The 13,289-nt window shown below is 37.6% G+C and overlaps 1 protein-coding gene across 11 annotated transcripts in view; it reads right to left on the reverse strand.

Moving 5' to 3' along the window:
- SLC38A9 (solute carrier family 38 member 9) overlaps window positions 1–13,289 on the reverse strand; it is an 82,312-nt gene that overhangs the window by 53,508 nt on the left and 15,515 nt on the right. For 2 of the 11 annotated variants that reach the window (XR_013379760.1, XM_077897835.1), the window contains exon 3: window positions 368–500. Coding sequence is in view for 8 of the 11 variants with exons in the window: in XM_077897835.1 (XP_077753961.1) it covers window positions 368–500 (133 nt within the window). In the remaining 3 variants the exon portion in view is untranslated. Of the gene's footprint in view, window positions 1–367; window positions 629–4,537; window positions 4,623–13,070; window positions 13,229–13,289 lie in introns of those variants that run through there. The other 9 variants (XM_077897841.1, XM_077897836.1, XM_077897842.1 and 6 more) reach the window with 9 other exon arrangements.

A 13,289-nucleotide genomic window follows, 5' to 3' on the forward strand; every position in this document is an offset into this window, starting at 1 on the left:
TACAGCCTCTTTGCTAAGAAATTTTTTTTTCTTTAAGCTTTTATTTTTTTATTCATGAGAGACACAGAGAGAGAGGCAGAGACACAGGCAGAGCTCTTAGAACTGGGGACTAGCAGAATTTAATCCAACAAATTTCTTAGGCTGTTGTCAATAGAGAGAGATTGTTTCAAATCTCTGTCATGCTTGATAAGAATGAACTAGCCTGAGATGTAAGACATGTACTAATTAATTACTATCTTGATTTTCCATGATGCTATCCTTGGAATTTGGCCAGCAAAAAGTTCAATCACTGGGAGTTTCCTTGGCTCATGCTGTTCACTGTTCATTTCAACTTAACCTTAGACAATTAGCAATGTTTTTCCCTTACCAGAGCCTTGTCTGCAGGAGCGGTGAGGCGGCTGTAGTAATGAATCCTCTTGTTCATGGCAGAGGCATGGTCGCTAACTCTCTGAATGACATCATTCACATTGACGATGTTTGTGGGCTCTATATAGAAAGGCCTAAAGAAGGGAATATACACTTGACAAAGAACATTCAGCCAGAGTTTCTGGAAGGCAGCCACTGAAGAAAATAACTTCTTGTCCTCCATTAGAAATGGGATGTACCAAGGCAAGGCATTCACTTCTCACTTTTGGTGGGAAAAGAAAAAGTCACAAGAGAAGTTTTATCCAATCCACAGACTAAGCTTTTGTCTCATAATACTATTATAAACACACTTTTCTAATCTCTAGGAATTTAGCAATAGAGGAGATATAACAGAAAGAGCTTCAATCAGTTATTAAAAAGAAGTATAGCAGCTGTCAGTTTTCAACAATGAAATTTAGACCCACACAGCTTTGAATATTCTCTCAAAAAGCTTTTGGCCCTAAATCAAAGAAATTGTCATAAATGTTCCTCTACTAAAGAGTCTCCACTCCTTCTTTATGGGCCTAAGTTATTTCCTATGACAAATGAAATATCTACTTCTTGGTTCATGTACTAAAGATTAGTGATCTCAACCACTTCCCTTGTGAAACTTGTCCAAAGTGCTATCAAATGGAACATCAAGACATTAGAGATATTTGCCTCATTCTACTTTTCTTGGACTTCAATAACAAATCCCATTATGCTATTATTCATGTGTATGCTTCTTTCCCATAACTGTGTCTCAATCAACTGCAGATTCTGGTTTTCAATCATTTTCAGCCATTAACCCTGCCAGTTCCTTACCAAAACTTCCTCAATCTGCCTTCTAAGCTTCCAGTAACATACTCCAAAACTGAAAGACCAGGCAGAAAGAAGTGCCTTACTCCACTGACTCTCAAATCCCTCAAAGACACAAATAATACTGTGCCCCAAAGTACCTATATTTTACTTCTATATTATACACAGATCCAAATAACGAAGGAAAAAAACCCTAGATTTTTCTGGTTCCATATAATTCTTCTATACTTACATTCTGAAACAAGTTTAAAATTTATGTTAGTCATAGCTGTAATCATGACAGTATGGTACTGGTGCAAAAATAGACACACAGATCCATGGAACAGAATAGAGAACCCAGAAATGGGGCCTCACCTCTATGGTCAACTAATCTTCAACAAAGCAGGAAAGAAGACAGTCTCTTCAACAAATGATGTGGGGAAAATTGGACAGCCACAGGCAGAATGACACTGGACCACTTTCTTACATCATACACTAAAATAAACTCCAAATGGAGTTTGTGGATTCCTGCCTAAATGTGAGGAATCCATCAAAATCCTAGAGAAGAACATAGGCAGCAACCTCTTTGACCTCAGCCACAGCAACTTCTTATTAGACACATCTTCAAAGGCAAGGGAAACAAAAGCAAAAATGGGGACCTCATCAAGATAAAACTTTTGTACAGCAAACAGTTGACAAAACTAAAAGACAACCTACAGAATGGGAGAAGATATTTGGAAAGGTCTTACCAGATAAAGGGGTAGTATTCAAAATCTATAAAAAACTTATCAAACTCAACACTCAAAATTACAAAAAAATCCAGTCAATGGGACACCCAGGTGGCTCAGTGGTTGAGCGCCTGCCTTCGGTCCAAGGCGTTATCCTGAAGTACTGGGATCGAGTCCCACATCAGGCTCCCTACATGGAGCCTGCTTCTCCCTCTGCCTGTTGTCTCTGCCTCTCTCTCTCTGTCTCTCATGAATAAATAAAGTCTTAAAAAAAAAATCCAGCCAAGAAATGGGCAGAAGACATGAATAGACATTTCTCCAAAGACATACAAACGGCCAATAGACACATGAAAAAATGCTCAACATCACTCGGCCTTCATGGAAATATAAATCAAAACCACAATGAGAGGGGCATCTGAATGGCTCAGTGGTTGAGATCCTGCCTTTGGCTCAGTGCATGATCCCGGGGTCCTGGTATCAGGTCCCGGATCAGGTTCTCCACAGGGAGCCTGCCTCTCCCTCTGCCTATGTCTCTGTCTCTCTCCCTGTGTCCTCATGAATAAATAAAATCTTAAAAAAAAAAAAAACTCACAATGAGATACCACCTCATAATGGTCAGAATGGCTAAAATTAACTCAGGAAATGACAGATAACTGGCAAGGATGTGAAGAAAGGGGTACCCTCTTATACTGTTAGTGGGAATGCAAACTGTTGCAGCCACTCTGGAAGACAGCATGGGGGTGCCTCAAAAAGTTGAAAATACAGGCACCTGGGTAGCTCAGTTGGTTAAGTTTCTGCCTTCAGGTCATGATTCAAGGTCCTGGGATCAAGTCTCACATCAGACTCCCTGCTTCTCCCACTCCCCCTGTTTGTGCACTCTCTCTTTCTGTTAAAAACAAACAAACAAACAAACAAACCTTAAAAAAAAAAAAAAGTTAAAAATAGAGCTACGCTATGACCCAGCAATTGCACTATTAGGTACTTATCCAAAGGATACAAACATAGTGATTTGAAGGGGCACATGTATCCCAATGTTTATAGTAGCAATGTCCACAACAGCCAAGCTATAGAAAGAGCCTAGATGTCCACTGAAAGATAAATGGATAAAGAAGATGTGGTAGATATATACAATGGAATATTACTCAGCCATCAAAAATAACAGAATCTGGCCATTTCCATCAACATGAATGGAACTAGAGGGTATTATCTAAGCAAAATCAGAGAAAGTCACAGAAAGACAAATATCACGTGATTTCACTCATACATGGAATTTAAGAAACAAAACATGAACATAGGAGAAGGGAAGGAAAAATAAGATGAAAATGGAGACAGAGATAAGCCATAAGAGACTCTTAGCTATAGGAAACAAACTGAGGGTTGCTAGAGGGGAGGTGGGTGGGGAGATGGGGTAACTGGGTAATGGGTATTAAGGAAGGCCCTTGATGGAATGTGCACTGGGTGTTATATGCAACTGATGAATCACTAACTTCTACCTCTGAAACTAATACTACACCGTACATTAATTAAATCAAATTTATTTTTTTATTTTTTTAAAGACTTCTTATTTATTTATTCATGAGAGACACAGAGGGAGAGGCAGAGACTTAGGCAGAGGGAGAAGCAGGCTTCCTGTGGGGAGCCTGATGTGAGACTCAATCCCAGGACCCTGGGATCATGCCCTGAGCTGAAGGCAGATGCTTTACCACTGAGCGACCCAGGTGCCCCAATTAAATCAAATTTAAATAAAAAAATTTATGTTAGTCATTTCTAGAGACATTAATCTGATCTTATGGAAGGAAGTACCTGAAAAATCAAGTGACTGAAATTTTAGTTTCGGCTATTTTCCCCACTACTAGATATTAGAGAAATGATAGTATAAATGTTAAATTTAATCTTATCGCTTGTTAGTATACAGAATCTCTGAATCTTTCTTTTGATATTTACTCTCCACCACAGTATCTAAATAAGGAAAGGTACTCTCCAGTTCAATCCAGCAGATATCTTAAAGTTGAGCACTTACTAGAGCAAATATGTGGATATAGAGATCAACATAACAATCTATTTATACTAAGGGATTTCAATAAATCTGAAGGGGATATAAAGAAAATGAAAGTGTCAGAGGCTAAGTAAACTATACCTAGTTATAAATCTGGTAGTCTTAGATAACTACCGACCCTCGCAAAGCATCACAGTGTTCTATATAATTTGTATATTTACTGTGACAGCAGTACTAAAAAGCAATGCAAAAATATTTATGTCCAGGAGACAGTTTAATCAGATCTGGAAAAAAAAAAAAGGAAAAAAAAATCAGATCTGGGGTCACAATCACAGAGCATTCGTTTCTTTTTTTTTGCAAGAATGATACCCCACAAAATTCAAGAAAGACTTACAGCTTTAATACCAACATAAAGCATAAAGCAGAGATTGTAACTAATCAAGGATAACTAAAAGAGACTAACAAGTATGATATTAATAAGAGGTGTGGAGGTTCTACTGGTAGCTTTTTACTCTAAAAATTCAACAGTATTAATATCAACCACTAAGTTGGCTTGAAGGACTGCTGAAAAGCAGTCCAGGAAGTGCTACATTTTTTGGCTCCTGGCCTCTAACAGAAGTGTTAACGGTACCAGTTTAGTTGGCTTGGGTACTCTGAGAACAGAATGACTCTGAAAGTTCTTCTTTTCCAACAGTTTTCATCGAGATGCTGAGTGCCTGTTCAAACAAATATTTTGGAATCTTTTCAAAACAGATTCTCTTTTAAAAATAAAGAAACTATCCATCCAATAATAATCCAAATTATTAGAAACATATGCTTAAAGCTCCATCTGAGAGAGCAAAATATATAAATTACATTTCTAAACTGAACTTCAGTTGGCTCTGAAAACACTTTTAAGATTAATAAATACAGAACAATATTAAGAGTAAAATATTTTTGAAACTTGGGCTTTTTCTTTTGAACATGGTTTCACATGACTGCTCCCTATCAGTGTTATTTCCTATTTGAAATGTAGCTCAACTGTGCAGAAGTAAAAATAAACTAAGATATTTTATGTAGAAGTTATATTTGTTTTACCTTATAAATATGTATGATCATACTACAGAAAAAACACTTCTAACATTTAGCAAAATTTTTAAAATATTTAAAAATGTGACTCAAAATCCTATATTTTTATTTAATACTCTTATAAACAGAGAAACATTATTTCTACCTAACACCTTTTCAAAGTTCCACTCCTTAAATTCCTTTAAAAATTTTTGGCTTTTAAATCTATCTCCACCCGTCTACAGACCAGTTATGCTTCTCTGAAGTTTAATAACTCAATCCCATGATTAAGGTTCATACTCAATATGAAGACCTATGACTTAAAGATGTTCCTTTATTCACATCTCTATGAAAGCTGAAGCACTCCAACATCTGCTAGATTGGGGTAGTTTGTTAAGAAATGAAAAGGGAATCAAATATTCAAAAATCTCAAGCAAATAAACATTCAAAATAATGAGTCTGCTATACGTGTTTCTTCCTGCTTGGTAAAATGCTACAGTAAAATGATAGGTCGGATACGCAGCTTTTCAATAAAGACAGAAAAGAAGTTAAGCAAGCCATTGTACCTAGAAATTCCTTGCTGCTACAATAAAAATATTGGTGACCTGTAGCTTGCTAATGTGTTTCTCACTTCCTTTGTTGTTGTACAACGTCCTTTTTCACAAAAACGCTCTTTACACTCCAATTTCACTCAATATTATCAAAGGCTGGGCCTAAGGATTTTCTTTATAATGGTTAATTAATTTGTACCGGTTCTCAAGTTTTTTAAATATTACTTAAGTACCAAGCAAATATTAAGCATTGTTCTAAATGTTTAACAATCAATAAGACATAGAACCTACAGGATCATAATCTGCTAGAAGGTAAGCAATTCCAATCCCGAAGCAAAAAGAGAGAGAGTACTTATGAACAACAGTGGAAGCAAAAAAGAGTGAACAGAGTTGTATGGTGCTAGGTATGTGCAGTGTACTATGTGATCAAACAGAAGGAGAAGCTAAACCATGTCTGGCAGATCACTGAGGAAGTTACAGCTGAGCTGAATCCTAAAAGATACAGAGTCAGTCAGGTATGGGAAAAAGAAGGAATGAAATAGTGTTTCCAAAAATAGTATTTCCATGTAGAAAGAACCAGGAGAGTGAGCATGATGTATTTTTGAAACTCTAAGGACTAGAAAGAAAAGTGGTAAGACATGAGGTAAACTTGGACGAGGACATGGAGGACTTCACATCCAACAAAGGATATGATACTAAAGGGAAGAACCCCTAGTTTCCGTCTCCTTTGTCGATTCCTTCTCCAAATCCAACCCTCAAATAATCAGAGTAACCCAGGGTTTAATCCACTGACATTTTCTCTTTATCTAGACTCAATCTCTTGGTGGACCCATCTAGTCATGTAAATTTAAATATCATGTATATGGTAATGGCACTCAAACTATTATCTTTAGCCCAAACTCCTGATTCATATTATCAGACTGCTTTTGCCACTCCATCTCCTCCACCCTATCTCTTGGACCTCACTGCTTACCACACTAAACACACTAGGCTCCTGACAATTCCTGAAACGCTACAAGCATGCACCTACTCCAGGACCTTTGTTACTAATTTCAAGTAAAAACAAAGTCTCTGAAAGCCTTTCCCCTAGATATCTGCATGGCTTACTTCTTTACTTCTTTCAATTCTTTCCTCACTTGAGGAATGAGGTATTTAGATACCCTTGACAGCACAGCTAAAATTTCAGCCTATCTTTCTACCTTTGTCATTTCATGTATCTTCTCTGCTTTACAGTATCTCCTTAGCATTTATACTAATACAACATATACTTATTTATTATTGTTGCTTCCAGTAAACCTAACTTCCACAAAGGCAAGGATTTTTGTCAATGTGGTCACTCCCATATTTTCCCATAGTTCTTGGCATATCATAAAAACTCATTAGAATATGGTACGTAAAATATGGTGTATCATTTTAAGAAAAATTCTATTTTGAAATGATTTTTTAAAAGTAAACTCTACCCCCAACATGGGGCTCAAACTCATGATCTGAAGATGAAGAGTTACATGCTCCATCGACTGAGCCAATCAGGTGTCCCAACATTTTGAAGTAATTTAGGGTCACAAAGAAGTTAGAAAAATAGTACAGAGAGTTCCCCAATGTCAATATCCTCAATAACCATAGTATAATCATCAAAATCTATATTACTTTTACAATTAGCAAAAAAGTTAATGAAAAATTATGGGGAAAATTCTTTCAAGTTTTCTGTAGGTTTAAAATATTTAAAATAAAAAACTTGGGGGAGAAATGATGGAGGGAGTAACCGAAGTGTCAAATACAAATACAAAATGAGAAATAACCTGTACAAAAGTTAATTTAGTATGTTAGTGTGTTTTCCTCAAACCAATTAAAAATTTTTCAGGAGGACAGAATGATTAACCGTGTCAAATGCTACTCCTAAGTCAAATGAGATGAGAACTGATCAATGAAATGCCCACTGGTGATAGTGATAGGAGCAGTTTTAGTGGAGTAGCAAGGCAAAAGCCTGTCTGAATTAGGTTCAAGGGAAAAACTGGATACGGTGAGTATAAATAATCCTTACAAAGAGTTTTCTGTACAAAAGAGTGAAAGAAATGTAGTAGTAGCTAAGGAGTTAAGTATAAGTACTACAGAAAGCATTAAAAAAATATAACAAATATAATAATCACCCATAATCCCACAATGAGTAGTTATTAATAACACTGGCCAACCTCATTCTCCTGTAAGAAAAATGAGATTCCATTAAATGTTCACCAAAATTGCTGAAATTTTTAAACCTGACAATACCAAGCACTAGCAGGAGTAATGGAAACTCTTACTATAGTGGGAATGTAAACTGGTTTAAACTCTTGTAGAAAAGAGTTTGGCATTATCTAGTTAAGATGAATATACACATACATATATCCTTGGTAAGTTCTTGCACATGTATGCTAAGACAAACATACAATAATGTTTATAAGAATGCTATTTGTAAGAACTCCACTGGAGACAACCTAAATGTCCAACAACAGTAGAATGTATATGTAAACTTCAGATACTCACAGAATAAAATATCAGAAAGCATGGGAAAGAACTATTGTTACATTCTACTTGGATGGAAATTACAATGTTGAACAAAAATCCTAAAATAATACATACAGAATGATCTCATTGACATAAAGTACTCAAAAAGGTAAAAATGAATTCAGTATTTAGGGATGCAAAAACAATAAAGAAAAGTAGGGTAATGGTCATACAAATATCAGGAGAATGGTTACCTGTAGGGAGGAAGGAAAATGTGTTTGGTGAAGGACCTATGAGAACTTCTGGGGTGCTGCTGTTTCTATACCTTGGTGTTGCTTGCACTGGTGTTGGCTTTATAATTATTCTTTAAATTGTACATATAGGGGCGCCTGGGTGGCTCTGTTGGTTAAGTGTCTGCCTCTGGCTCAGGTGATGATCTCAGGGTCCTGGGATGGAGTCCCAGCACCACCTTGTTGGGTTCCCTGCTCAGCAGGGAGTTTACTCCCCTCCCACCTTCTCTGCCCCTCCCTCTGCTTGTTCTCTCTCTCTTTAATAAATAAATCTTTAAAAAAATTAAATTGTACACATATGCCAAATATTCTGTATATATATAATGTGATAAAAGACTTTAAAAATATTTTATTTATTTGAGCAAGAGAGAGTGTGTATGCAAGAGAAGGAGAGAGAGAGAAATGAGTGGGACTTTTACAAAAAAAGGTTTGCCACCTCCTGCCATAGACCACTGAAAGTCTCCTTAGGGACTTAAATTAGAGGTGGAGAAGTAGGACTTCTATTCCCTCTTCCTGGTAGGTAGAGAGGGTAAGCAGGGAGGAGGCTTCATGCCCTTGCCACATCTGTCATGGAGCACTGAATAGGTTTTCTCTTTAGAAATGTTTGTGACTAGATGTTAGTAAACTTCATCCAGCTTAATCCTTTAGAAAATCTACCACCTACATATTACAAACAAAACAAAAATCAAACAAAAGAACTTCAACCTCAGTCAAAACACATGATCACAACAGATGTTCTTACCCAGAGCAGTGCCTGCACAGAAAGCCCCCAAAACACCTAGCCATCAGTACTACAAATGGCCTCATTGTATTCCTGGCTGGGCTCAGCCAGACCCTACAGCACAGTTACTCACAGGGATATAATTCCACAGGGTTCTTGGTAATGCTGGCTTAGGATGGGATAAACCAGTATTTTTCCTAATGAAAAATGAGTACTGAGTTAAAAAAAAAAAAAAAGTTAAAATCAAAATATTTATAACTGCTCATCATAGTGCTCTCTTTTTTCAGTGTGTGTCTATCTCCTTCCCTGGAGGTAGGTAGGGGTTGTGTTTGAGTACAGTACAGGAGCTTAGTGAATGTTTGCTAACTAAAGAAAACAATATAAGAAGGATAGGAGGAGGGAAGTGGAGAGGGGGGATAAAGACATAGGAGGCAGGCAGGGAGACAGCTAGGCAATAATAGGCATTAGGAATGAATTTAAACTGAATGAGTAGTATAGTAAATTATATATACTATGTGACCTCAAAAAAATCATAGAAAAGAAGGACAAGATGAAATATATCAAAATATTTCAATAATGCTTGCCTCTGTGCAATGGAATTTATTTCTTTATGCTTCTATTTTTGTCAGAAACTTCCTCATACCCACCAAAAAATCTCCACTACGTAGAGAAAAAACATGATCTGTATCATTCCACAGAAGCACAGTGATTCAAACAATGCCTTTAAGAAAATGGGTTTTCATTTTGCATATACTACTTTAATCCTAAATTATAGAAATGCCATTTTTCCTTTTCTTTTTAAAAAGATTTTTTAAAATTCATTTATTTGAGAGGGAGAGAGTCTGAGCGCTGGGGGGTAGGTGGTGGTGGTGGTGGTGGTGGTGAGGAGCAGACCCTGTGCTGCTGAGCAGAGAGCCCAATGTGGGGCTCGATCCCAGGACCCAGGGATCATAACTTGAGCTGAAGGCAGACACTTAACCAACTGAGCCACTGAGGTACTCCTGAATGCTATACTTTCTGAATAACTTGGTTCTCATTATAAAAGTACTATACTGCCCATATTGAAGATAATATAGAAGTTATAGAGAAAAATGAAAACCATTCATTAGAAAAAAATCATTTCATATTTTGATGCATTTCCAAATGCACATAGACTCACATACACGTTTGTAAGCATTTAGTAAAAAGGTGTTCCATTTTAGAAAAGTAAGAGCCGAGAAGAAAGGTGAGAAAAGTGGACAGGAGAGGGAAGAGAATAGGAGGAAAAAAAAGGAATAGAGGGAGGGTATAGAAGTAGCACTGCAATCAGCAAGTTGGCCATTTGCTCCATGTCACTGATATACAGTCAAGACCCTAGTCCCATCTACTTAACATGGATGGGACATTCCTCAAAATGTAATTTATGCAGCTCTGGAAACCAACTGCCCTGGGAAAACTACTTTTCTAACTTATGTTATACTTCTCCATAATCTTTAACTATGGAACTACCGAGCCTCAGTAACCATTTCCGATCACTATTACTAGCCCCCAATCTATCTTTACAAATTATTAAATTCCTCACTTTGCTTTGTTATTTCTTCTCTCTCCCAAGACCACAAGGACTCAAAGAGTCAATTCAGGCTGCTATTCAGGAATAGTATTATTGCCAGATGAAACATAAAGAGGCCAGCTTACATATGTGCAAACTAGTAGGCATTCTAAAAAACCAGGGGCTGTGGCAGTGTGTTTGAAGGCACCAAGAATGCTGCTTATTTTTTTTTAAATTTTATTTATTTATTCATAGACACACAGAGAGAGAGGGGCAGAGACACAGACAGAGGGAGAAGCAGGCTCTATGCTGGGAGCCCGATGTGGGACTCGATCCCGGGTCTCCAGGATCACAACCCAGGTTGCAGGCGGTGCCAAACCGCTGCGCCACCGGGGCTGCCCTGCTGCTTATTTTCAATACCTACCTCTATCCCGCTGGCTAACCGGATTTCTTGCAAAGTTGTCAATTACAACAACAAAAATCTAACCTTTAGGTTAGGCTTTTATATTTCTAAGATTCTCTATGGCAAATAGCCATGGAAAGGTAATAGACTAGGTCTGTGACACATCAGATTGTTTTCCATTAAAACACTGGCGCAGCGGTTTGGCACCGCCTGCAGCCCGGGGTGTGATCCTGCGGACCCGGGATCGAGTCCCACGTCGGGCTCCCTGCATGGAGCCTGCTTCTCTCTCTGCCTGTGTCTCTGCCACTCTTTCGCTCTCTCTGAATGAATGAATGAATGAATGAATGAATGAATAAATAAATAAATAAATAAATAAATCTTTAAAAAATAAATAAATAAAACACCAAACAGGGCAGCCGGGGTGGCTCAGCGGTTTAGTGGATGGCCTAGTGCCGCCTTCGGCCCGGGGGATGGTCCTGGGGATCTGAAATCGAGTCCCGTGTTGGGCTCCCTGCGAGGAGCCCGCTTCTCCCTCTGCCTGTGTTTCTGCCTCTCTCTCTCTCTCTCCTCTCTGTGTATTCTCATGAATAAATAAATTAAAATCTTTGAAAAAATAAATAAATAAAAAACCAAATAGACAACAAATCCCTACAAGAATAGGACAGATAAATACTAGTGAAAAGGGGGTGAGGAAAAGTATGATTTACCAAGCATTGCCTAAGAGGAAACTCCTGGTAAATTATTGCCCTGGGGAACACTAGGGATACAGAGAGGAGCGTGAAAGCCCTAGGCCCTAGGAAAAATGGAAGAGGTAATGTTGGTAGAAGAAAACTGAGAAAGGGGAACTCAAAAACAAATTAACCACTTTACAATCTGGTTTCAGGCTAGTTGGAATGTTAACTCCCAAGGGGCATAATCCCAGTACAGCAGCACAGTATGAAGCAATCCTGAATACCAGCTCTATCTTTGGTTACCAAAGTCTGGGAAAAGCAGGATAACAATCTCTCAGACCAGTGATTGCCAATGGAATATATCACATATAACATGGGAGATTTCTTAACCTTTCTGTCCCTCCACCCACATTCCAAACTCCACCCCAAGCCAGGTGAAAAACTTGAGGGGGAGGAGAGGTGCAGAGAGAGAAAAGTGCACATGCATAGTTCATAGAAGTTCCTCAATGACCAAATGGTTGACATGTATTCCTTTTCTTCCTCCACTTGAGTCTAGTTAAATCCCAGTTCCACCAATGTGATAAGCAGATCCAGCACACTATCAGTTCAAAGAAGTTCTTAAAACTGTTACATTTGAACTGATAACATGATTTTGATTGCCACCTAGTGGGAGAGGGAAAATTAATCACAAGCAAAACTGAGGAAGAACAATCTAAAAGAATCAAATGTTTTCTATACTCGAATGGCCAGTTTCCCAAAGTGTGGTTACACGTAAGATAATTTTTAGGTAGCACAAGGATTAGTGCTATCTTAACTACTTGATATTTATCACAACACATATTAGAATAAAGGATAAACAATACTTAAACTCATCATTTCACAAATCTGTGAAGATGTGGCTAAATTAAGCCTAATTTTAAGAAGTAAACAGATTTGGGATCCCTGGGTGGCGCAGCAGTTTAGCGCCTGCCTTTGGCCCAGGGCGCCATCCTGGAGACCCGGGATCGAATCCCACGTCGGGCTCCCGGTGCATGGAGCCTGCTTCTCCCTCTGCCTATGTCTCTGCCTCTTTCTCTCTCTCTCTCTGTGTGACTATCATAAATAAATTTAAAAAATTAAAAAAAAAGAAGTAAACAGATTTTAAAATATATCTTATAGTATTACACAATATTGTAATGGGACATCACCAAAGTTATATGGTAACTCTAAAATGATCAATGTTTTAGAAATAGTTATCAAAGCTGGCTCTTCTAGTGGAAGATAACTTCCCTCAGTGTGTCTGAAGTGTTTTTATGCATATAAAGTGAAGTAACCCATCTTTTAATAGAACTAAAAATGTGTTTAGGTATTCCTACTTCTTTTCTCATCAAATAATAGTTCCTATTTTCTTAAACAGAAATTATTTGACAAGCAAATTGGTATTCAATACTGCAAGTCCCAATAAATATTTGCTTTCCTTAAAACATGCTTACCTAGGTAGTTATCCCATGATTATGAATAGTTGACTCTTTCTCATTTTGACAAGTTTCATTACAGAAAATATATTTCCATTTAATCTACACGGTTAAACAGATTCTCAGAAAACTGGATGAACTCCTGCCAACTTATTGCAATGGAATGCACTTTAATGACCTATGTTCTATTGTCACAGTGGTCAATTATTTATCATAGAATTTAGAGGTTTCAAAAAA

Source organism: Canis aureus, chromosome 5 (genome assembly GCF_053574225.1).
Source record: "Canis aureus isolate CA01 chromosome 5, VMU_Caureus_v.1.0, whole genome shotgun sequence".
In the NCBI taxonomy this organism is placed as follows: Eukaryota; Metazoa; Chordata; class Mammalia; order Carnivora; family Canidae; genus Canis; species Canis aureus.